Genomic DNA, 24,536 nt, shown 5'->3' with positions numbered 1-24,536 from the left:
GGATTTGAAAATAGAGTAATTTATTTCCTATAGTAGGTCCTAAGTGGTTCTTAGCAAGAATGGGATCACTGTAGGAGGTAAGGTTCCTGGTGAGAACTGTAAGAACTAAACCTGATAGGATTCTTTACTTTATTCTCTAAGTTAAGTGTGAGAACTGTATAAAACCACCCAAGGTCTTCTGATTCACAAGAGCAGGCATGATTACATGATTTGCACAGAGCTGCCAGCAGAGCTGTAAAACTGCCAGCCAGGAGCAGTAGCCATATAATACCCCCTGGGGGAAGAATGCTGGAACACCCACACTACATTTATATCCCATTATAACTAACTTCAACCCTGGACTTTGTTGGCACCAATGGTCTCCAGACTGATCTGCTAGCAGCTCTATTACTTAACCTAAGGGTATAGTTAAATGCATTTTATTCACCCACAAGTGGCATCTCTTCTCTTCCACTTCCAGAGGTGGTGTGGTATTTTTTCCTTAGAATTCCTCCACAGCGGCATTCTCCATAGAGATTCCTATGTCACTTTGTATTTCTCTCCTTGAAACTCACCGTGTGACAACTCCTTTCATCCTCTCTCCTCATTCATCTGCATTTTCCTTACTGCTTATTATGAAGTGACTCGTGCTGAAGTCTTCTTTTCCCTCTCCAAAATGTCCATCTTAGACTGCTACCATTGCTCTATGGCTCAAGCTAAGCCAGCTCTTCTGCTAAACCAGCTTGTGAAGCAAGAAATTAGACTGGAGTCACAACTCCAAGAGCAACAGCTAGTTTAAAGTAGCAAGAGAGGTCTTCTCAGATATTACTGCAGTCTATAACAAAACACAAGGGCCAACTCTGATTACAGATACTAACACAGGTCACAGAAACTTACTAAAGAACTTAAGTACTAATGTAGCTAGCTTTCCCATTCTGTCAAGGTTCACATACAGACTTAAAGCTTCTTTAAGTAGGATTCTGAAAGCCAAGCAACATTAGGACCAACTGGTATTGTTACAGAAATACACATCCCTTCTCCCCTCTGCAAAAAGAAACAGCTAATTAAAGCAAACTTTTGTTCACTTATTTCTCTCCATCTGCTGCTCTGTCTTTTTGAGCAGCTGAAGTGGTTGTTTATGAAGGCAGGTGTGAGTGTGCAATGAAATCCACACAAGTGGGAGGCAGCAGTACCATGGTATACCCAGGCTGCGAAGCAAAACAGCACCAGCTGGTGAGAGACTGAAGCAGAAACTTGGCAATGTGGCAAGTTTTCAAGTCATGCAGATCAGGCAGAAAGGCATGGACAAAAGGTCTGGGAAAGGGATTACACAAGGTGAACAGTGAAAATAAAAGCTGCCCAAGATCTTTAAAAAACTATAAATGCCACATACAAACCAGGTAGACATTAAACAAAAAGAGGCAGCAGTAAAAGATTCTTAGAGACATAAAGATTAGTATTACAGAGTGGATTGTGCGCACACTTGCTGAGAATATAGAAGTTCTTCTGACTACAAAACTACAAAGAAAGAATGAGAACTCACAGCAGAAAAAGGTTGAATGAGCCTTCAGTTAGCATAAAAAGGATGATGAAGAATAGATCAAAGTGGCAAGCGAGATCATCGCATCCAGACACCACCAAAATCCTGAAAAACTTCTAAATCAAGTATTTCCTATCACTCTTTTGAAAACAGGTACATAAGCACATTACTGACACATTCATTATTACAAAAAGCCGGTAGCAAAATAAAAACAAGTTTGACAGAAGGAATCAGCAATGCATTCAGAAGCACTGACCTAAACTGGTGCATTCATATCATGTCACTGTGAAATGTAGGAAGTGCTTATGCAAGCCAGAAACAAAACTCCCATTGACTCAAGTATATTCAAGACTGGATGAGAAAGATGCAGAGAATAACCTCAGGGAGCTTTCTGAAGGGCATACCCCTGTGGCACAGGACACACCTGCTATTAACACAAATTTAGAAACAATTATGGGCAGGACAGAACAGATTTCCATATGCCCATAGACTAAAACTACCTAGCAGAAAGCACCACAAAACAATTGTTTCCAAGCATTCTACTGTGACAATTCTTATGTTAGACCAGAAGGCAAAGTTTCCTGGAAGAACACAAGGCCAGGCTTAAGCTGAGTGGGTTCTGTTGTAGCCACAATTTCTCATCAAGAGTAACTGCTCTACACGGGAAACCCGTAGCACTTTTGAATGGGCATTTCTGCCCCTCCTGTCCTACAGCTTCATTGTGCCTTCAAACATTAGCATCTGTTAGATGAGAACGCTGAACAGCAAGCAGCTTTCAAGGAGGTTGGTAAGGAAGGGAAAAAATAAGAAGTCTCTCTCAAAACTGAACCACTCTGTTTACAATGGTCTCCCTCAAACAGTCCAAAAACTTCAAAAGTCCACTTAAAAAAAAGTTACTTAAAAATGGCATATTTCAAAACAAGAGAAAGAGGATAAGTCTAGTATTTGATTTGTGCAGTGCCAAATAGCAATTTCTGAAGATTTATTTATCTTTGAGCTACAGAATGGAGCACATGAATAAGACCTGGTCCTCTTCACAAATAAAAGGTACACTCTCTGTTCTGAGGGAATATCATGAGTTTAGCAGCACTGTTCATCAGAGCTGACTTTTAAGTCAGTTAAGACTCTAACAGCAAGTAGGGAAGAAGAAAATATTTTAGATTTCTAAACATTGTTTCTAGCTTCTACTGCTTAGCACAACGCCATTCCTACAGCAATATATAAATTAGCAAGGAACCTGACTATGCTGAAGCCTATGCATGACATATACAATGCCACAACAGAATAGAAAAAAATAAATATATACTGTTGTAACTTTTCATTACAAAAATACCAGATGGAGAAGACAGACTTTCAGGAACAATCTCACAGAAACTAGGCAGGCTGAGACATTGCAAGGACGTGACAAAACCTACACACGCACATACACAAGTGTTGCACTGAGGATGAAAGAACTGCACAGACTGAAATACTGTGTTACTGAGGACAGATGTTATCAGAAGAGTTTTTAAAAGTATGTATTTAAGTTATAATTGCTAAATTTTATTGTCTAACTAATCTTATGCTGATCTGCAAGCTTGTTGTTGGCCATACACACTCTTAAATTTTGGCTCTACAGGAAACTTTTGTACCCATTACTAGAACATGAGGTCTTAGAAGAAAAGAATTTGGCCCCGAGTCTTGTTGTTTTCACATACAAGTTCCTTTTATCTTAATGACAGTATTCCAGACTGAACAGGCTAACTACAAAAAAGTCACATGGTATTTCTTTTTCTCCTCACCTATAAAATATTGCAAATGGAAAAGCTCTCAAGGAAATTTAGTTCATACCAAACGATGTGCCAGACAAAAAAGGGTCAAATAAACGTACTCCAGAACACAGTCTTAGCTGAGCAGCAGTATGGAATTCTGACACACAACATTCCACTATAGCTGCTTGAGTAAGTACAAGATACATCATCTCAGCAGCCTGAAGTTAGATTACAGTCCTGTCCCTTCATCAGTATAAAATCCTATGTCAAGGATCCAGACTTGATTCGTGTTCTTCAGTTTCATCAGGTAGTTCTTCAGCAGATGCATCACACACATTGTCCTGGTTATCTGCAGGCTGATTTAACTCATCAGGTTCCCCAGCTGCAATCTGAGTTGTTTCTTCTTCCTCTTCTTCCTCAACTTCCCCATCATCCTCTACATCCATCTCAAACACCCTCACATGACGGAGATTTGAACTTAGCTATGGAGACATTAAGAAGTTTCTTTTAACAAATAAATAAATAAAAGCACCGATACCATTTTTAATGTCAGCAGATAGCTTTGAAAATAGCCTTTATCTTCGAAATGGAGGTAGAAAGGAAATTAGCAATTTTTTTTTAATTGCTCTGCAGGCTGAAAAGTAAAGCAAGTAGATCTTATAACTTCTGTTAGTTTTCCTATGTTGTGTTATGAGAGAGGTATGACTGTATCCTGACACACTTATAACAGATTATGAGAGAATAATTTATTTGTTAAAAAAAAAAAGAAAAGTTTTGATAAATCTCACTAAATTAGCAGAAACAGGTTATCACTCTCTCCAGTCATAGCATGTTTTTTTAATAGTTTACAGGCTTGTTCACAGATAGTTTACTTACCACACAGGAAACCTTTCTAATGCCATTTACAGCAACATACTGAGCTTTCATATTCTCCAACACTCTCCACTGATTCTCCAAGAAGACAGTACGTGTGGCTATCTCACCACTTTGCTCATCCAGCCTGCACATAGCCAAGAAGAAAAGCACAATACCAGTACATAAGAAAGAATTCCAGTACTAAGAAAAACCTCAGTCAGTCCAGTTTTTTAAGTCTAAGTTTTATTACATCATATGCAACAAGCAGACAAGCATTTGAAACCATCATAACTCTGCTACAAATATTCCAGAGTGGGGGATCCAACTGTGGAGACAGAGCATTTTTCAACTAAGATATAAGATTACAGCAGGTAAGAAGGGAGGTGTAAAGCCTGATCTTCCCACAAGTAACAGCTACAGCAGGAGGATGAGGATGGCCTTCCTCTAAACCTCTCCTCTGCAAGAAGAGGAGTTTCTGAACAAAGTCCTGGAGGCGATGCCTCCACTTACACAGAAGTTTGGCAGCCATGACCTTTCAAAGGTGTATCACTCCAGTTCACCCCGCTCACAGGGGATTGTATGAAGGAACTCCCTGCCTATTACAGCAGCCAGGATTAGTTTGAACTTGGTTTTAATATTTTCTGTTCCTTCTTCAATATATAATTTCTTTGTGGCATAAAAAAAAATATTTACAGTTCAGTATGGCTCTTTACTTTGAGATAAAAATATATCTTAAGTAATCCACGAGAAGGGCATAGGGAGAAAACCAAAAAGCAAGCGAGGCACAATAACTAAAAGACTGGATTCACCACTTGAACTACATTGGCCTTTTTTGGGTGTGTGTGTCCACTTCCCGCAGATGCTCTCCTCCCCCTATGCCATCACAGACAGAGGCACCAATTATGATGTTTCAAGGCTAAGCTGACAATAGTTGTAAGTGTTACTACCAGAAGAAAGATGAAGAAATAGCTGTCTATCTTTATTACAAAGCAGAGGTGTACAAATCTTTATTACAAAGCAGAGGTGTACAAATCTTTATTACAAAGCAGAGGTGTACAAGCAAATACGCTGAAAACATCCTAAATTCAATTATTCTGACCAGCAAAGCTAGCATCTTCTAAATAAAAGAAGACTCCTGATTCGACAGGATGTCTTGAATTGGTCCTGCCATTTCATGAGAGCAATGTACACAGGTAGCATTCAGTCTCTAAAAAGCAAAAACAACCCCAAACCAACCCTGCCAAAAACCACAAAACAAACTGTTTAGGAAGCTTCCATCTCCCCACCCCACTCTCCCTGGCACAAAAAGAGCTTTTGTCTTTAAAATATTTACACACACACAAAGCACAAGTAACTACACAATTAGAATATCTGCTTAATCTGCTTTCCAGTTCTGCATTTTCAGACTTGGTCAAAGTTTTTCAGTACCTTTTAGTAGAATCCCAGATGAATTCCCTATCTTGATCCTCATCTGTGTATACTGAAGATAAAGGCAGCTGAGCCAAGACTCTCTCCTTGCCCTCTTGTTCCACACTCTCCTTCAAAACTACAGTTACAGTTTCATCATCATAGAAGTGTGCATCTAAACAACTGTAGCATCTACAGGAAAAAAATTTAGAAAGCATCATGAAATAAAAGTGAATACAGAACAAAAATATTTTTAAGCTGCACAGCATTCATGGTAAAAAGTATACAATAGTTATCAGTGAGCTTTACTGTAAACAATAAGAAAGGTCAGTCATGCAGCTAAGACACTGAAAGACAGCCATAACCATGGCAGGCTCCTGTGTTATGTAGCAAAAATGCTACACACAAAAAACAACACACAAAAAAAAACTTACTAGCAATATTATTTTTTCCCATTTCAGGTGAAATGAAAGAAACAGTAAACGCAAACACCAGCGAAAATTTAGAAACAGAACTGAAGGTACTGAGGGTGATCACATCTGGCCTTTCTACATGAAAAGGGTGAGCTTAGTTTGCCATGTCGTCGAAGATGCCTTCATTCAGGCATATCAAGTCTCACTCCATCTTACTTAAAGAACATCAGAAATAAGCAGATGTTTCCAGCTAGCTTGTTTTCTTGCACATGTGCCAAAGCTCTAGTTTTCAACTAGAAAACTAAAATTTACTTGACCTTGAGATGAAGTGCAAAATAAGATTCCTGCAATCCTGCAGCTTCATGCACCTGTGCCATTTCTTACAGCCTGACTCACTCAGGGACTGCAAGCTGGTCTAGTGTCTGAAGTAATAACTTGTAGAATAAAAGCCAAACTATAACACCCGAAAAGTTAACTTAATGTAGAATAAACACTAGAAAACATGCAATCTGCAATTCTGGAAGAAAAATCAAATATACTGACCTGGAGTCTGAGCTCTCACTTATACTGCTGTTCAAGAAGTTCCCAAACTCTACTGCAAGAATTCCATTACTGACAGACCTAGAAGAACAGTGTTCGTTATCTCAGTGACTATTTTCTTTTCCATTCATAGAAAATCCAAAATCTGTAATGGCAGCTGTGGTAAGAGATGGTGTAAGCCTGTCTAAGCTTAGCACAATACACAGCTACATTCCAAGATGATGTAACTCGTGGAAGGGAACCTTTTGACTTCTTCTGCCCCTCACCAAAACACGACTAATGGAGTCAAACGGGAAACAGCGTCTGGCTTGTGGGATATAGTTCTTAGAATCATAGAATGGTTTAGGTTGGAAAGGACCTTGAAGATCATTGAGTTCCACCCCCCCTGCCATGGGCAGGGACACCTCCCACTAGACCAGGTCACCCAAGGCCACATCCAGCCTGGCCTTGAACACCTCCAGGGATGGGGCCTCAACAACCTCTCTGGGCAACCTGTTCCAGTGAATTCTTCTTTGCTGAATTCTTGGCTCAATTGTCCTAGTCTCAGGTCCATTAAGTTACTTGTTACTCAAATCTACAGAAAACTAGTTTAGATTAATTTAGGTATCAATGAGGAAGGAAATAGGATAATTGTGTTATCATCAGCTCTCAACTATAAGCACAAAAGATTGTTTCACCATGTGTTTTCTTCGGCAGTAAAACTGCTTTAAAAATTCCCACCCCTAACACAGTTATCTCCTCAAATTAAATAACAGATTATAAAAATCATTACTTTACAGAGAAGAGTAGTTTTTGTTTTCTAAACCCAGGTCATTTCAGCGATCCCACTGACAGAATGCATCTTAAACAGTTTTATCAGCACAACTAGGCAGTGACAAACTGCATCTTGGACACAGAAACTCCTGAAGGTACACAAAACTACAGCCCAGAGATGCATTCTATTTGTTGCACCTATGAGTCCACCTCCCATTCTTCCTTAGAGTATTAAATTACAGGCTGCAAGGGGTTAATCAAAGAATAATATTTACAGTTAGACAAAGCAACAATGAAAGCATGATTCCCTGCAATTTTTCACAGGTTTGCACAAGCAAGCAATCCTGTGAGGAGCAAAATTAAGGGAGCCTGACTTTTTTCCTGAGCCTAACACAATCATGGGTCTTGAGATCAGATTTTCTGAGTCTAATACAACACAAACTCCTGTTGCAGTTTCCTACTGCACTTCCTAATGTCCTCCTCATTTTCCCTACGCTGCCCATTACTTCTTTTTACAAAAAGATTCAAATTGTAATTGTCTCTGTACACATGCACTGAAGCTCACAAACCACTTTTCCCCCCTTTTTGTCTTACCTGGAAGTATCAGTATGTCTCCTCAAAATGTATATTTTAGAAATAGAATTTTCTAATATGGTGAAGAGAACATAATGTATATTGGATGTTTTGTCATTCCACCTGTAATGTGGGGGGAGAAAATTAAAATTTAGGTCAAGTTTTAATAGTTGGTAAATGACATAGAACAAGGAATAGCAGCATACTTACAGAAATGGTAGTTTACATAACTGAGGTGTGGAATCTTCACTGAAAAGGGAAAAACAAACCAGTTTATAAAATACTACTGTAATTTTGTGCAACTGAGTTTGAGAAATAATGTAAAGAAATACCTTTGAGAAGTTTTGTAGAGAGACATGCAGACTGCTTGATGCACTGACTTTCCAATTACATCCTAACAAACACAATGAAAATGCAGGTAGTTATTCATAACCATATACCTTTTTAAGACCAAAAAAACCCGACCAAAACCACCTCAGTACATCTAAAAGAAAAATTCACCAATATTTATGCTGGAATAAACATCCTTATTGCAAACACTACTGTCACTTGATACACTTGTTTCATGTTTCTTCATGATACATAGACTAATGTATTGCCAGCTAACATAGTTATCTAGTACATAGCTTATACACCAAGCTAATAAACATTAAAAATAGATCCCAATAATGTGGGAACAGAAGATGCGAAACAAAAAATCCTCCATTTCGTTCTCCCTAGCCAAAGGCTTGAGATATCCCAGCAGTGGTGAAGCTGGGGTACATGCTACCACCTAAGTTGTACACACTCGAAGACAAAGTTAAAACTTCAGGCTTTACTAAACATGACTACTATCTTCAGTTGACTGCTTCCCCTAAAATAAAGTTATCATTTATATAAACTGAACTTACTGCTGGCTTTTGTAAACACTGATCGATGACCCCTTCCATTTGCCTTTTGACAAAATGCAGTGATTTCTCAGGATAGTAGGGAAACAAGAGTGGACTTTCTGTAAACAGATGAAGTTCATTTAAACAAATGCTTGTATCTCTATAAAAACATACTACACTGTTATTAAAGTGACTAATTGGAATGAGTCCACTGGACAGTCAGTAAGGTGGTTGCAGAGCTAGAGCGCATGCTTTACGAAGAGAAGCTCAGAGGGCTGGGTTCCTTCAGCCTAGAAAAGTGAGGGCTAACAAGGAGGAACGCATTGGTCTCTTCAGCTGCCCAAAGGAGGAGATACAGGAGACACCATTTTCAAAGCTGCACAGAAGGAGAGGAGAAGATGTAACAGTCATAAGCTCCAGCAAAGGAAATTCCAATCAGATATAAGGAAAAAAGTTTTCACAAGGACTGGTTAGTCACTGGAGCAGGGAGCCCAGAGAGGCTGCAGCGTCTCTATCCTTGCAGATGTAGAGGACTTGACTGCACAAAGCCTTGAGCAACCCAGCCTAGCTTCAAAATTAGCCCTGCTTTGGCTGGATTAGGTGATCGCCTAAATTATTGCCCGATTAGAAATTCTAACTCAAGTAACTAACTGGATTACAATATGAAACAAGACAAATGAATGAGAAAGAGAGGCCTGCCTGCCCCTTCAGCTTTTCTTCACAGCCCATTCAAAATTGCAAAAAGACGGAATTGCATTTACCCAAGAGCTAGAAACACAGTTGTCATAAAATATCTTGTTTAAGCAAAACAATTTCCATACTTATAGTAGCTATGATTTGGCTTCAATAGGACTGATTCATTCTTATGAAATTAACTACTTTGTAAGAAGACAGTTAGCTTTTGAGATAAATGTCACTACTTATTTTAAGTACATAACCTGTTTCTTTTCCCCTGTTTAGCTGGAAAAATTATAAAAATTACATCAACCAACAAAGCAATATAAAACACCACAGGGTAGAAAGTGCCAATGACAGAAGCATTATGTGTCCTATAAACCTTACAGTTCTCAGAGCGAGACAAACATCTTAATACTTGCCAAATTAATACCAACAAAACCACTTACAAACTATCTCTACAATCACAAATCTTGGGTAGTAACAGAAATGACCAGTCAAGTAGTCTACACATTTAAAGTATCAAACATATTTTCAAAATATATTTAAAAACACATTCTCTAAATACTACTTTGCCAAACAAAACTGCTACCGATTTCCTCCTCTTTATTGAATCAAACAGGCAGAACAAGGCAGCTGTAGCAAATTCTATTACAAGACAGCTTATGCTGTAGAAGTTTTATAGTCTATGGTTTCTAAAGTTAAACAAGAATAATTTTCACCATCGGGTTGTTATAGTCTCTTACTTCTTTTTCACCATTAACAAAATAGTCTGACTCCGGTCAAAGAGAACAAGTTAGGACACTTCTCCCAGGTATGACATAAGTGTAATTATTACTTCCTTGAACTGGAATTAAGATCTCTTAAAACAGGCATGTTCTTCCAAGCCAACATTTCTGAGACTGGTACATAAACAGTAGGAAACTCCTAATACCCAGGAAATGGTAATTGACCGGGTAAGCAGCTACACAAAAACTGTGCAAAATAACAAGGCCCATTTATTTTATTCTACTCAGATGAAGACCCATGACTAACACTACAGAAATAACTCGTAAACATGAAGAAACAGATTAATCATCTATGTTTGCTACATGCTACACATATCTTACTTTTTACTAAAGCACACATTACCTTTAAGATGAGTACTATTTTTAAGAAAGTTAAACCACTGGTTTCCCTCTGTATTAGGTGGTGATACAAGGTCTTCATCTTCATCTTTCAAGTACTAGAAAAGAAAGGGCAATTTGTAAGGTTGCATTTTAAGAATAAGGGACATAAGAATTCACCTCCAACATCGCCCCTCACAAGTCTGTTAAACATTTCTTCTTAATTTAACATGCCCTACTCTTAAAACTAAATATTCTACCCCTTCTTGAACCAATAAGAAAAATCAACTATTGTCTAAGATCATATAGTGATATTTCCATAAGAATCTGACTTTATGTCAAGTTTGAGCACAAATGTTTTGAAATGCAGCGAGCAATGGCATAAAGACAACAAATACATTTCACTTTTACGTTGCTTTACTGGCTGCAGGAAGTTTGACCCTTTTCCTAAAAAATACAGCATGTGTAAGGTAAAACTATAAGATATGTTTTTAAAACACTCCTTCTCCTAATAAGAGCGGAAAATAATTAAAATACTCTCCTTTACCATTACTGGATTGTGCAACACAGAGCAAAAGGGACTGAGAAAAAAAGTGGGCAAAGCTTTAAAAGCGTCTCAATTCTAAATCTTCTCATTTATTCTTTTTCCATCTATTCCCTAATCCTTTACCTGGCCAACTCTCTCCACATTAAAGTATTTTCCTTTACGATTGTAAAGTTCCGGTGCCTGAAAAAAATAACGCAAACAAAACCATTATTTAAAAACAAAGTTAAGGAGAAGTACTGTACAAAAAGACGACCAAATTAAATTATTGTAAGATTTTTCAGATCCATTCCTTGGCACCAAAAATACAGTCAGATACCGCACTTGGCAAACCAATATACATTACCTCATTGAAGTGTTCAGTAAGAAAATCAGCAACAAACGTGATATCTTTTTGAGTCATCTAAAAGTAAAAAAAAATGGTGGTGAGAAAAGCAAAGGTTAAGAAATACATTTCAATGAATACGTGTTCTGTAGGCTGAACAAGTGCAGCTCCCTCAGCCTGCCCTCACAGGGGAAGTGCTCCAGCCTCCGACGTCCTTGGGAGCCCTCTGCTGAACTCACTCGTTTATTCATGTCTGTCTGGTATTGGAGGGCCCCGAACTGGAGCAAGTATTCTAGATGAGACCCAAAGAGTGCTAAATAAGGTAACTACTTCCCTTGACCTCTTGGCCGTCCTCTTGTTAGTACAGCCCTGGTTACTCTTGGCCACCTTTGCTGCCAGGGTGCACTGCTGGCTCATGCCCAGCTCACATCCACTGAACTGACACCCCCAGGTCCATCTCAGCAGAGCTGCTCCCCAGCCAGCTGGGGCCCTGCTATGCAATTGCAGGGGGTTACTCTTCCCCAGGATAGAACCTTGCGTTTGTACTTGTTGAACTTCAGGGGGTCCCTATCTGTTTCCCTCTGGAAAGCACCTATGCCCTTAAGCTTATTAACTGGTTGCCCCAGCGTGATGGTGTCTGCAAATCTGATACAGGTATATTCCACCTCTTCTGCCAGGGCATTGGTAATGATGTTAAAAACCGATTCTGGTTAACTGAGTCATTTAAGACATATAAAGAGCTTCTATACCCAGAGGTCTCGCATCCACATACAGTGTACTAAAAAGAGTAGCATTAACAAAGAAAACAGAAAAAGTAATTCATGCCAGACAGTAGATTACTGTGAATCTGCAGGCATCAACCTTCTCAAAGAAATGACACAGACACTTTCCTTTAAGTTTTGGAACAAAACCAAACCTTTAATCTTGCACTCAAGTCAAGCAGAATAGAGTATACCACCACTTATTAGAAAATGTTACTACTACCTTGTTCAGTTCTGGAAGCACATGATCTTCTGACATCCTCAACATGGCTGAGGGAAAAATTATATTCTTACTGCATTAATCTTAGTATGTTTTCCTATCATTCTTAATTTTCCATGTCTATGTAATAAGACACTGCTGATAAAATAGGAAAGAATAATTTGTCAGAAGCAAAACAGTCTGAAATGAAGGATTACGAATTGAGACTGAAATTAAGCCTCACGTGTCCCACTAGCTTACAATACATATCTTGGCAAATTTTAATGTTAATCTTTTCCAACTGCACTGTAGCCTGTACAAGACTGAGATAAGATCATTATAAAAAGGGTTCATAAGAATTTATTCATGTACATATTAAGAGTAGTAAAATGGATATATATAAAATACATGAATACTGTCATATCCAGAATAACGTGTTTTAAGAAAACTGCACAGAAGTAATTTTAAATCAGTGAGGCTTAGATGAACAGTTCTCTGTTATACTGCATTTCTGGTGCTTTTACAGTATCTGGCAAGACTGCTTAGTTTTTTGTAAATCAGTCCTAAAAAGATCAATTAAAAATTATAAACCTACTCATAACCACTTTATAAAAGCAAGCAGGCTAAAATACAGTGTTCTGCACTTCTGTGTAACATTCTACCTGCAGCTACCCAGCTACAATTGGAGGCATCTGGACATTCAGAGACTTTACATCTGTGCATTACCTTACAGCTAACTAGGTCTCCAAAGGAGGAAACAGCAAGTGACAGAGCAAATTTGGTGTAAACTAAATAAAGTCCTTTAGTTTCTCCAAGTCAAGATCAGCTAATTGCTCATGAAGCAGACAACAGTTTGAAGTAAACATTACAGGATAAGTATACATGATAACCACCGTACACACAGTAAGTTTAATTGAGAACTAATAAAATTTATGATCTGTGTTTAATATTATAACTATTCTTCGCTCATCAACTGTAACCTTTTAGATATCCAGAAATTTTCTATGACAGAAATAAATACATGTTTATAACTAAGATTAGCTTAACTACTTGCTGACATTACAATGCTCACAATACAAAACAAATACTGGATGCTTACTATGTCATCAAGCTTACCAACATACAGCCATCGAAAAAATGCTTTGAAGTTTTTCATACTACTGTCGATAACTCTGAGCAAGAAACAAGAAAAGAAATTACCAAATCTAAATGTCACCAGCTGCTCCAGGCTTAAGTCCCATCTTTACTAAAGAAGGGCCTGCAAGCACTATAAATTTTGTGAAAATGCCCAATGCAACCTTCCAAGTAAAACTATTCTTGGGGTATGAGTCTATGAGATGCAGTGAAACAAGATAAAAGCTTACCACCAACAGAAGAGCCTTGCTCCCCCAACCTCCTCTATTCCCAGACACATGCTTCCCCTTAGATACCAGACTCAACATGCACATTTTTTAAACTCTCCAGACTTTATACTTACTGAAGTAGCTCATTTGCTTTCAGGATGAAAGAACCAACAGCAGTAATAGCCTCTGCAAAACAAGATAACCATCATTATTAAGCTTTCAAAAGAGAAATCAGAGTGGGTAAGTAGCACCCGTACTACTGTACCTTCAATTCCAGATGCATCTAATCCCAGAGACTCATATTTTTGTTTCCATAAAGCCATTCCTTTCAATTCACTCAAGTGGTATAACAGTGCCTCAGAGCCACTAGGAAGGCAGAGCAAAGTAGTATAATCTTTTAGTAACCCTTTGGAAATTCACTGCTTCACTGCATGCTATATTTTTTATCATTTATTGTCCAAAGTGGAGAGCTTTATAAGGTGGTCTGGCATGTAAGAGTTAAAGTATCACTTCACAGAAAAGCAAATATTGTCCTAATGATTTTAACCACCACACAAAGTTTGTGTGAATATTTTGCATATATCCTATAAACACACCAGGCAGTGATATACAGGTGACATCTCATGGAGATTGTTCAAAATACTTCAACAGTTCACCATTATCCAAAAGTAAAATAGTACATTTTGCCATGATTATGGTCACTGCACCACCACACCTGCATACAAAGAACCACCAATACAGCATACTGTCTTTTAGCAAATCATATAATATGCTATTTCATCTATAACTCATTGGACATTCTGTGATTTACCTCTGCAAATGACTGATGACCAACTTTTGTATACTGGAATAGGAAGATTCTATGGACTGACCAAGTTTTTTTAAACCCTGTTAAAAAAGAAATACAAACATATAATAACGTTCTGTTAACTTAACAGAACAGTGATTAAAAGATATTGAAATAGATTATTTGAGTACGTTAAAAAATATTAACATACCTTTACAGTCAGTTGGTTCATTAGTAACGCCTGAAGTTCCAGACTGAAGGGGGTGGGGGAGAGAACCAAATATGAATTAATTTTGTATTTCAATATCAAGTGCAAATGCATACTCAGATAAAACAACAGTAACTACCTTGCTTTGCCCCATAACAACAGCTGCATAAACTCATCCTGAACAGAAGTGGTTGTATTCTTTTCCTGTCAGTCAAAACGATTGAAATAGATTGGTGAACAGATTAAATTCAGGCTACCAAACAATCTCATGAACACTTCAATTAAGAGTATATCAGAAAACCCACCCATATCCTTGGATGCTGAAATCAGACTACTAATCACTGGAAATTTTCTAGTATTTTAAATTATTTTCAATTGTATTACCCATAAAAATTCCAAGCAGCTTGCCACCACAAAGAATCTATTTTAAAAAAATAATTAAATTATTTGATTCAATTAACTTCTAGCTATGGTCAACAAACACAAAATTTAAACAAATCCAAAAGCATCTTAATCATAGCTGTTATACATGCTCTACTGAACTAGGCTGTAAGTGCTGGTGGGCTGTTACTCAACATTTACAGTATTCAATTTATCAATGACTAAAGTACAAAGAACACAACCTTAAATAGCTGTGCAAGCTGAAAACTATCACCTTTGAATAACTTAGAATACATAAAATAAAGAAGTATCACAATACAATCGCGCTTGATTGTACTCGGCTATCTTCAGCGTCAGAGCATTTGACACATAATCGCTTCCAGGTTACCTCTGAACTTACAGATTGCTACCTGGAGGTATTATGCTTAGACAACATTAAGACATTCAGTATGTTAACATGAACAACAGAACTACTGCAAAAAATGCTTTTCCAAAAGAATGGTTAATACTACAGTACCTGTACAAACTTTGTTAGTCTTGAGTCCATCTGCATCAATATTTCTTCCCACGCTTCACACATGCACGTCAATGACAACTTTATATACTGTAATACAGATACAGACATTAGCGCTATTCCCTTCCCGCCCCCCTTCAAAACACATGCAAAAACTGGATGTTACAATACCAAGGGAAGATATACTGCAGATATTATATAAAATTTATGATCCAATTCCAAGTCAGAGCTCTACGTTTACTTAAAACCAACTTAAGCTTCCTACTAGAAAACATTTATTTTACTTGCATTAAGAATATTGAAGCCTGTAAGAATTGTGATATTAAAAGGATGTTGTAACGCAACTGTACCTGCAACAGAGTTGAAATGTGAGTAAACTTTCGAGCCATTCGGGTTACCTCAGGTAAGTAACTTGATAATAGACTAGTGTCCAGCTGTAACAAATGAAACAAACAGCAGTTAACAGATGATTTGTCTTTTAAGAAATTTTAGATTACAGAAATGAAAAGACAGATGGGGAAGACCCACAGGAAAAACTCATTTCCCACTTCCTTAAAGTTAAGAGGGAAATACATTAAATTCAAAGACAATAAATATTTGTAATACATCTATAAAACTCCTGATTAAGTTCCTCATTTTGGAGTTTTAACAGTAATAGTTTTAAGGATGGCTGTTCTGGATAGACTGGATAATCAACAGCATTGGTCCTACATCTTTGTATGCAGAATGAAGAAAATAATGAATAACTGTAATTGAATAAATGAATGTCATATTTAAAGTAATATTTTAAAAGAATGCCTCAGATCATCAGCATCAGTCTCATCAGTGAAACTGCATGTTAACATGATAAATCCAAAACCAAAATCAGGGTGAATTTCAAAAAGGCTGGAAATAGTTTGTGGTGTTTCTGCAAGTAATGGGAAAGCAATAAAGCCACCGGAAAGTAATTTTAAAAGTAGTTTTACTTTTAAAGAATATTTTTAAATTATATTACTTGCCTGAAAATATGTTATCTCTGCTTCGCTGTCTGAAGAGTCTCGTACCTCTGTAATAACCGACAGTGATTTCAAATCACTAGACAAACATAGTCCACGGCAAGAACCTGCCACCTGAAGGATTCCAGTTTAAAAGTTAATGAAATATTGCATTGCCTCTAAAATGTAGTTACTGCTCTAACACATTCATGTACAAAGAAGGCTGTGTTCAATGACATGCAAAAACAAAGTGGAATTTTCAGCTACTATTCAGGAACAAAAGCACTCCTTCTACTGTGGATTAGCATTGAACTTTGTTTCACTTGAAACAAGGTGTTAAAATCACCAGAGTTAGAATGTCTTTCCAACAATAACCACACAACCAAATTGACAGCAACAACTATTCCTTCCTTTAAGTGTCAAGAACTCGGTTTCACTTATGTGTAAGCATAAATATATATTTTTTCATTCAAATCAGCTGTAGTTTGGTATATTATGAAGAAAAAACAGAAAGACATGAAACATACCCCAGTTACTGCAGCAATCTTGAACATTCCATAAGCATAAATCTCAATAAATCCTGAGCTGCCACCAAGGACAAGAGCATTAAGCCTATAAAAATAGAAGACCATGTGTTGACAAGAATAGTGAAACAAATTCTAATGCAAACAAATATAATTCTTAATATTTAAACTCCATCCCTTTACTAAAGATCTTCTAAAGAATCACTGAACAGAAAGAAACCCAGTACTACTGTCTACAATCCAAGAAATTAAAAAACAAAAAAAAAAAAAATTAGCTTGGATTTCATTGATTAAGACCTGCCTCTAGCAATTACAGAAAGAGTATAATTACTAAATTAACTGACAGACTAGGCAAAAAAAATACACAATTTAGACACAGAAGTCCTTCTTCACTAACTTTATGCCTTCCACAAGACAAAAGTAACCATTCCAAGCAACAGCCCCCTACTAATACAAGCTTCAAAGCATTCTCACAAAGCTACTTTTGTATTCCCCTGTGTTTATCCTAACAACGTGCAGAGTGAGTTTGTCACAGTCGCTCAGTGGCACTCCTCAACAGAACTTCAAAGGCAATAAATATTTGAAATGGATGCAGCAGCAAAGAACAGCCACAAGTAACAGCAGCATCAGATACAGAAACCCAGTTCAAAGAATAGGGTCTGGGACAGACAGGTCTCTTTTGCTCACTTATTAAAACTAACTTGCTACAATGATTTGGGAAAAAAGCTTCTCTATGACCCCTTCGTTTATGCTTAAAATGTTAAACTTTGGACAGGGAGGTTGTCTATTGCTGTCATTCATACATCTTCAACTACGCATATTTGCTTACATTACAGTGAGCAGTAATGCTCTACAAGATAAAAAATGAGAATATTTCACATCACTTATAAATACGAAAAAATTAACTGCAACTTCTGCCTGTTACACACCTAAACAAATGTTAAAGGAGAATGTTTCCACTAGAACCAAGACAGAACTTAACAAAACAGTGTCTGAAAAATGAATGGATGAAGGCGCATAGAATACGGAAAGTTCCTACACCACTGACAGCCGCCACACCTCTCTTTCTAGCAAGGAAGTCCCACTGTACGAAGAGATACCAAGTCTTATAAAGGAGTAACAGGTGATAGAGATGCACATTTTGAAATAAGGAGGATGATTCTCAGTGGTGAAATTGTAAGGAAAAGTGAAAGAAAGCGAACAGAAAAACAAAGCACAGAGGTTAAGTGCCCTCCTCAAATATGCACCACAGGCACTCCACAATGCCTGTCTGTCTGCTGAACATCCTCCAGCTGCTCCTCTCGTGTTTCCTAAGAAGAGATGCTTACTTTATTTTAAAGTAACCCTAATACAGATGACTTCAGAGCTGTCCTGGTTTGAGGCAAAACAGAACCAATTTTGTTCAGTAACTTCGCTTCTTAGCTGGGCCTCTTCTAACTACTGAAATTAACTGCATACTGTGCAGACAGTGTTCACTCTCTCAGAGTGGTAAGACTGATGTTTATAGCTGATGCCCAGGCATGGTATGCAGAGAGGCTCCTGCTTATACTTATTGCTATAACCCCCAAGGCCAACCAACTTTGTTATTTGCCCCATTGGAGGGTCGGAACCAGAAAAGCATAGTGGGGTCCCACCTGCGGGGAGGAGCAGACAGGACAGGTGACCCAAAACTGACCAACAGGGTATTCCATCCCATCTGCCTCATGCTCAGTATAAAAGCTGAGGGATCAAAGGGTCACCTCTCTTCCTTCAATGGCCGACATCTGAGGAGGACTCCGTTCATCTGCCTGTGATCCCAATCCTGAATGCAGATCTGGAATCCAGTTCCCGTCCGTCACTGAGTCCAGCCTGGGACTGCCCCAGTACCAGCAGTGATGTGATTGTCATCTCAGGAGCTTGATATGGTTTTCTATATATTTCATTATTTCCTTTTATTTTATTATTAATATTTCATTAAAGTAGTTTAGTTCCTTCTAAACTCATAAGTCTCTTTTTCCTCCTCTGCCTCTCTCTTTGAAGAGAGGTAGAGGGGAGCATCTGTTGGTCCCATCTGGGGTCCCCCAGGTCCCCAGTAGCCGATTTGGCCTAAACCATGACAAGAGCTAATTTTAAGTTTAGCTTTGTCACACTCATGCAAAACCACAGGAATTTCCCATTAATAACAAGCATTCACAAATGTCTCCAAGACCAGCTTAAGTACCACATACAACGGAGCCTTCAAATGCACCCCGAGAAATCTTCTAAGGAAAAGAAGTATCAGCAACTGCTGTTGGTGCGATATAAGTGCCTTATAATACCTCTATAATTGAGGAGAAAAGGTGTAAACTGATGGAGACTTTTTTTTTTTAATATGTTATTTGAACTTTATCTTTGTACATGAAAAAAAGACAATCCATATCCTTTCTTCAGGACCCTTAAAAAGAGATCACGAATAACTTAAAAGTAAACCCACTTATCCATTATTTTACAGCTTGAAAAACAAGCCAAACCAAACAACCAACCAAAGAAAAAAAAAAAGCAACTTGCAACCCACACACAGAATTTACCTTACGTCACCCAGAAGCTTCATAATCTCATCTGACTTTTCTTCACTGAAATATAAAACATATGATTGGTGTTTATGTAGCTTGCCTTAATACCAGAAAACAAAACAAAACAAAACAAAAACGAGAGAGAGAGAAGATGACAAATTCTTACCTGAAAATTTTTGCACTGGTACTGTAACTGAAAACAAAAGAATTATTCTCAGTAACAATGAGCATACATGTAATCCAAAGCATCTGTAGAGCATTAAAGATGAATGACCAAAACAATGATAACAAAGGACAAATTATATCTTCTGAAGCTTACTAGTATAATGCTTACTTTTTTGGTAGTGCTGGTAATTTAGGTAAAAGGAGATTTGATTCATCCTCAGCATTGTAAAAGGAAGTGAGAACACTGAAAAAGAAATAAGACTGTCTTTACCACCCAAGCTGTAAAAATGGGGGGGGAAGAAGATTTCTTTTTAACTCCAAAATTACAGCATAGACTCAATACATCATGTATATTAAAGAGTTACAAATATCAGAGCATAAACCCTTATGGGCCCTTTAATAATTTATCAAATGATCAAATTTATAAAAAGTCTGAAAATCTATTTTTTTATTTCCACCAAAGGAGAATATAAAGTTTGCATCTGCTAGCTCAGTAGCTTGCCACTAAATCCCTCACCATCTGTAATGCAGTTACTGACTGAGGCTTTCTGTTTAAACCGTGAACAACCTTGCAGTACAACCTACCTACACCTCAAAAAAGCTTCACTCTAAAGACACATTACAGTGAGAGGAAGACTAAAGCACAATACTTAATAGCACATCTTAGACAGAAGGATGAGATTCCCCATAAGGAGATAAGCCTATCCCAATCAGAAGAATGCTAGCGCGATATAAGATGCAGTTATTTTCTTGCTAGTGTTAAGACTAGTGTTTTCTGGAGGTGGGGAGGAAATCCCCAAGTCAGGCTTACTCCACCTCCCTCTTTTAAATAAATATTTTATTTAATTACTGTCTGGCACTGCAATAAGGTGCATATTAGAGATTTTTCTAAGACCACAGAAAGAGGGACCTCGATGTCCTCCAGCTCACAAGTGCTGCTGAGAGTTGTCTAACACCACCCAGCTCATGGTCACTAGGGGCAATCTGGCTTCCTGAAGCAAGTAAGCGCACAACAGAATTGCCACTGGGGTTGGAAGTAACACCAAAGGCACATCGTGAAAGATGTAAGCATCAAAGTAAAGATCTTGAAAACACAAGTGAAGAAAGATTTAAATATAATACCTATGAACATAATAACATGATTATAATTAGTTTAATAAATTATCATCGAAGTAAACTGGATCAGAAGACAGGCTGTACAAGCTAACAGTAGATTAAGTGCCCTTAAAAGACAGCCACTCAAGATCATGCTGAAATCTTTGTGTACACCCTAAAGAACCACAAGACTAAAGTATCAGCACCAAAAATATGCATATGAAAAGTGCTTATTCTACCCAAAAGGAAAATTTTAGCCAAATGGTAACAAAAAGCCATAGCTACCTAACATTGTATTATTTTATACGACTGCTTGTAACATACTACGTATAAATTATTAGTAAGGTGGCACTACATAGCCCATAATTTACTTCTAGAGTTTTTCGGACTCACCTGCTTTCCTCAGTTACTTCCATCCAATGCATGTAAGTAATAGAGGAGTCCACGGAGAAGGAGTGCAAGCTTTCAGGTTTTTCTACATCACACAGAATAATCCGCTGGGTATCAGTAAGGCCAAAAGCCAAAACTAGAGGAAGATGAGTAAAATGTATAAACAACAACCATGCAAAACTTTGTAGTTACTTTATACTGAATTAGAGAATAACGTGTCTTCAAAGCCAACTATTGGACAGAATTTTCTACTTCTCTATTTATACTTTTCATGGTTTCAGTTGGGATAGAGTTAAACTAGCAGCTGGTAGAGTGCTGTTTTGGATTTGGGATGAGAGCGGTGCTGGTAATGCACTGATGGTTTTGGTTTTTGCTAAGCAGTCAAGGCCATTTCTGCTCGTCACCCTGCCCCACCAGCAAGTAGGCTGGGAGTGCACAAGAAGTTGCAAGGAGACACGGCTGGGACAGCTGGCCCCAACCGACCAAAGGGATATTCCATGCCATATGACATCATGCTCTGTATATAAAGCTGGGGGAAGAAGGAAGTGGGGGGAACATTTGGAGTTATGGTGTTTGTCTTCCCAAGTAACCATTACGTGTGATGGAACCCTGCTTTCCTGGACATGGCTGAACACCTCCCTGCCGATGGGAAGTAATGAATGAATTCCTTGTTTTGCTTTGCTGGCATGTGCAGCTTTTGCTTTAGCTATTAAACTCTCTTTATCTCAACCCACAGGTTTTTTCACTTTTACTCTTCTGATTCTCTCCCCCATCCCATTGTAGGTGGAGTGAGCAAGCAGCTGCATGGTCCTAGCTGCCGGCTGGGGTTAAACCACAACAGTCTTTTTTGCCCCCCCCCCCCCCCCCCCCCCCCCCAACTTGGGAACCAAAAAGGACTGTAGTGGCTTAACCTCGACCAGCTCCTCGCACAGTTCTCTCCTTTCCCCCAGAAGGGCAAGGAGAAGAGGGAGAAAAGGAGGGGAAAAGGAAAAAAAAACCTCATGGGTTTAGATAAAGACAGTTTAACACAAACAATAAGAGAAAAGGAAAATAACAATAATAGCAATAACACAAGTCACTTTCACCACCCAGTGAATTGGCACTGTCCCGAGCAGTGATCGTGGATTCCTGCCCTACAGCCAACCCCCATTTATACACTGAGCATGATGTTTGTGGCGCAGAATATTCCATTAGCCATTCTGTTGCTCTGTCTGTGCTTCTTCTCAGCTTCTATGGGAAGCTGAAAAAAGTCCTTGAAAAATAGAAACATCACCTGGCAACAACTAAAACAATATGCATTATTGACATTCACTTCATACCAAATCCAAAACACAGCAACCCCTAGAAAGAAAATTAACTCTGTTGCAGCTGAAACCAGGACAACAGTCCTTCCAAATTCTCATTTGAAACTTACTCATTAAAATGAAGGTTTAAACTCCTATCATATTTTAGGTGATAAATTTAAGCCAAAGGTACGATCCCACAATTCTTTATCTACATGTTGAACTGAAATTGCTCCTAACACTTCTAACAACAGTTCTGATAAAGCAGAGGCTTCAGTTTTTGCAAATTTGAGGCCAGAATTCTATATAAAGACTGCCCACCAAGAAGGTTTGGGTTTTATTACAACAAAATACAATTTTAAGACTTGCTGAGCAACTCCTGCATCACCTTCTTCTTAATTTTATTAATCCCTAAAAGCATATGGCAGGCAAAGGTTCTATGCTTACTTCCTTGTAATCACAGGCAACCAGCTTAAAAAGAAGTTTCTTAAACTCCTCTGACTCCATCATAAAACTACATAAATAAATATTTTTTACCCACGTGTCACAGAGAAAGACTGTTCCCATTCGCTGGCCTCTAGTGAGTCAAAAAATTAACTAGTTTCCATCTTAGGTTTATTAAGCTACTAATTTCAACATTATTTCATTATAAAGAAAAGGTTTTTTTTCTTCTCTGGTGTATTGTTAGAGCAATTTTAGCCTCTAAAGTTCGGTCTATGCTAAATAAGCTAAGCTCTTTAACCAACCCTGATCAAACAGCCTCTCTGTCTCTACTCGCATAATAAGTTTTGTCATTCATATAAAAATATTCTGCTTAGTTAGGAACTGGAAGTTTTGCTATACCTTGAAAAGCAGTATTTTGGACATAAATCGACATTGCAAATCTTTCTCGCAATTGCTTTCAACAGTGTAACTCTATTACTTTGAATAAAGCTATATAAAATTAAGGCACCCTTCTCTTTAAACAGTTTACTTGAAAATTTCCTTCACAGATAAGAGGTATCATCACCGCAACTTTCACTGATTTCCAATGGGATTTTTATTGCACCATATCACCTCGTATACTTGTCATTACTTTTGCCATCTGGTCTCCAAGCAAGAGCAGTCACTTCTTTTCCTGTATTTTCATTTGGAGGCAAACTCCACACTCGTTGAAAGTTTGCAAGCCGATGAAGTAAAACCTACAAAGCAAACACATTGAAGACCAGAAAATAAACCACCTTGTCCCGTTAACACTGGTTTGTAAATCAGTCCAAGATGCATTTTTTTTTAACCATCCTACATCTTCTACCGTTCTTTAGGAAACCTACAACTTAAATATCACCTGCTCTTCTAGTTTGATTGAATCCTGTGTTATTTTAGAGGGCAGCATACTGTTTACTGTACAGCAACACAGAGAAATAGGGTGTGGGTTGTATGAGCCTAGAAGGCTGTAACCAACAGGGGTTCCCCCACGCTTCTCCAGCACAGCCGGCCTGAAGGCACAACAAGCTGTCTGCACACGCGATCCCACACAGCAGCTCCAGGGGAAAAAAAAAAAAAAAAAAAACACCAAACCTGAAAATAAGTTTAATTTAAATAGGAAATTTCATGCGCTTTATAATCCCGCAGATGCAGGCACCGAGAGCATCACCAGCGAATTCGTTTGCAAATCAGAAAGCCAAAAAAGGGAAAGGGCAGTGAGTACTGAGAAGCTGGATAAAACCCCTGCTATCCCTGAAGGCTTGGCCAGGCTCGCAGGCGTCATGGCACAGGTAACAGGGACGGCACCTCAGAAGGGGCAGCGAGTCCCCGCCAGCAGCAGCCACCGCCGCCCTTCCCTCCTCAGAGGCCTGCCCGCCATCCAGCTCACCCTCCCGCCCGCCCACCCAGCCCCGGGCTGCCCCCGCCCCGCACTCACCTCCCCCGCCCTGTTGGCCAGGGCGATGAGGTCCCTCTTGGGTGACCAGGCCATGAAGACGACCTCCTGGGGCAGCTGCTTCTCCCCCACCTGCCGGAAGGCAGGCATGGTGGCGGGGTGCTCCGGCCGTGCTCCTGAGCTGCTGCCGGGG

General features: G+C 38.5%; 1 protein-coding gene across 1 annotated transcript; it reads right to left on the bottom strand.

The window, feature by feature from the left end:
• Positions 1–2,859: 2,859 nt before the first annotated feature.
• Positions 2,860–24,493, bottom strand: ANAPC4 (anaphase promoting complex subunit 4; the record flags this gene model as incomplete). The annotated part of the gene is made up of 28 exons (XM_082482044.1): positions 2,860–3,752; positions 4,147–4,270; positions 5,554–5,724; positions 6,489–6,566; positions 7,833–7,934; positions 8,022–8,060; positions 8,144–8,205; positions 8,702–8,799; positions 10,487–10,580; positions 11,132–11,188; positions 11,352–11,408; positions 12,312–12,361; positions 13,407–13,462; positions 13,768–13,819; positions 13,899–13,999; positions 14,445–14,521; positions 14,632–14,674; positions 14,768–14,832; positions 15,527–15,613; positions 15,874–15,957; positions 16,522–16,632; positions 17,025–17,109; positions 19,568–19,612; positions 19,719–19,745; positions 19,887–19,961; positions 21,206–21,338; positions 23,561–23,666; positions 24,386–24,493. The coding sequence occupies 28 exons, from the start codon at positions 24,491–24,493 to the stop codon at positions 3,537–3,539; spliced, it is 2,403 nt and encodes an 800-aa protein (XP_082338170.1). The 3' UTR covers positions 2,860–3,536.
• Positions 24,494–24,536: the final 43 nt, after the last annotated feature.

This window comes from Vanellus vanellus, assembly GCF_965231255.1.
Source record: "Vanellus vanellus genome assembly, chromosome: 4".
Taxonomy (NCBI): Eukaryota; Metazoa; Chordata; class Aves; order Charadriiformes; family Charadriidae; genus Vanellus; species Vanellus vanellus.
This window is presented reverse-complemented; position numbering and strand designations above follow the sequence as displayed.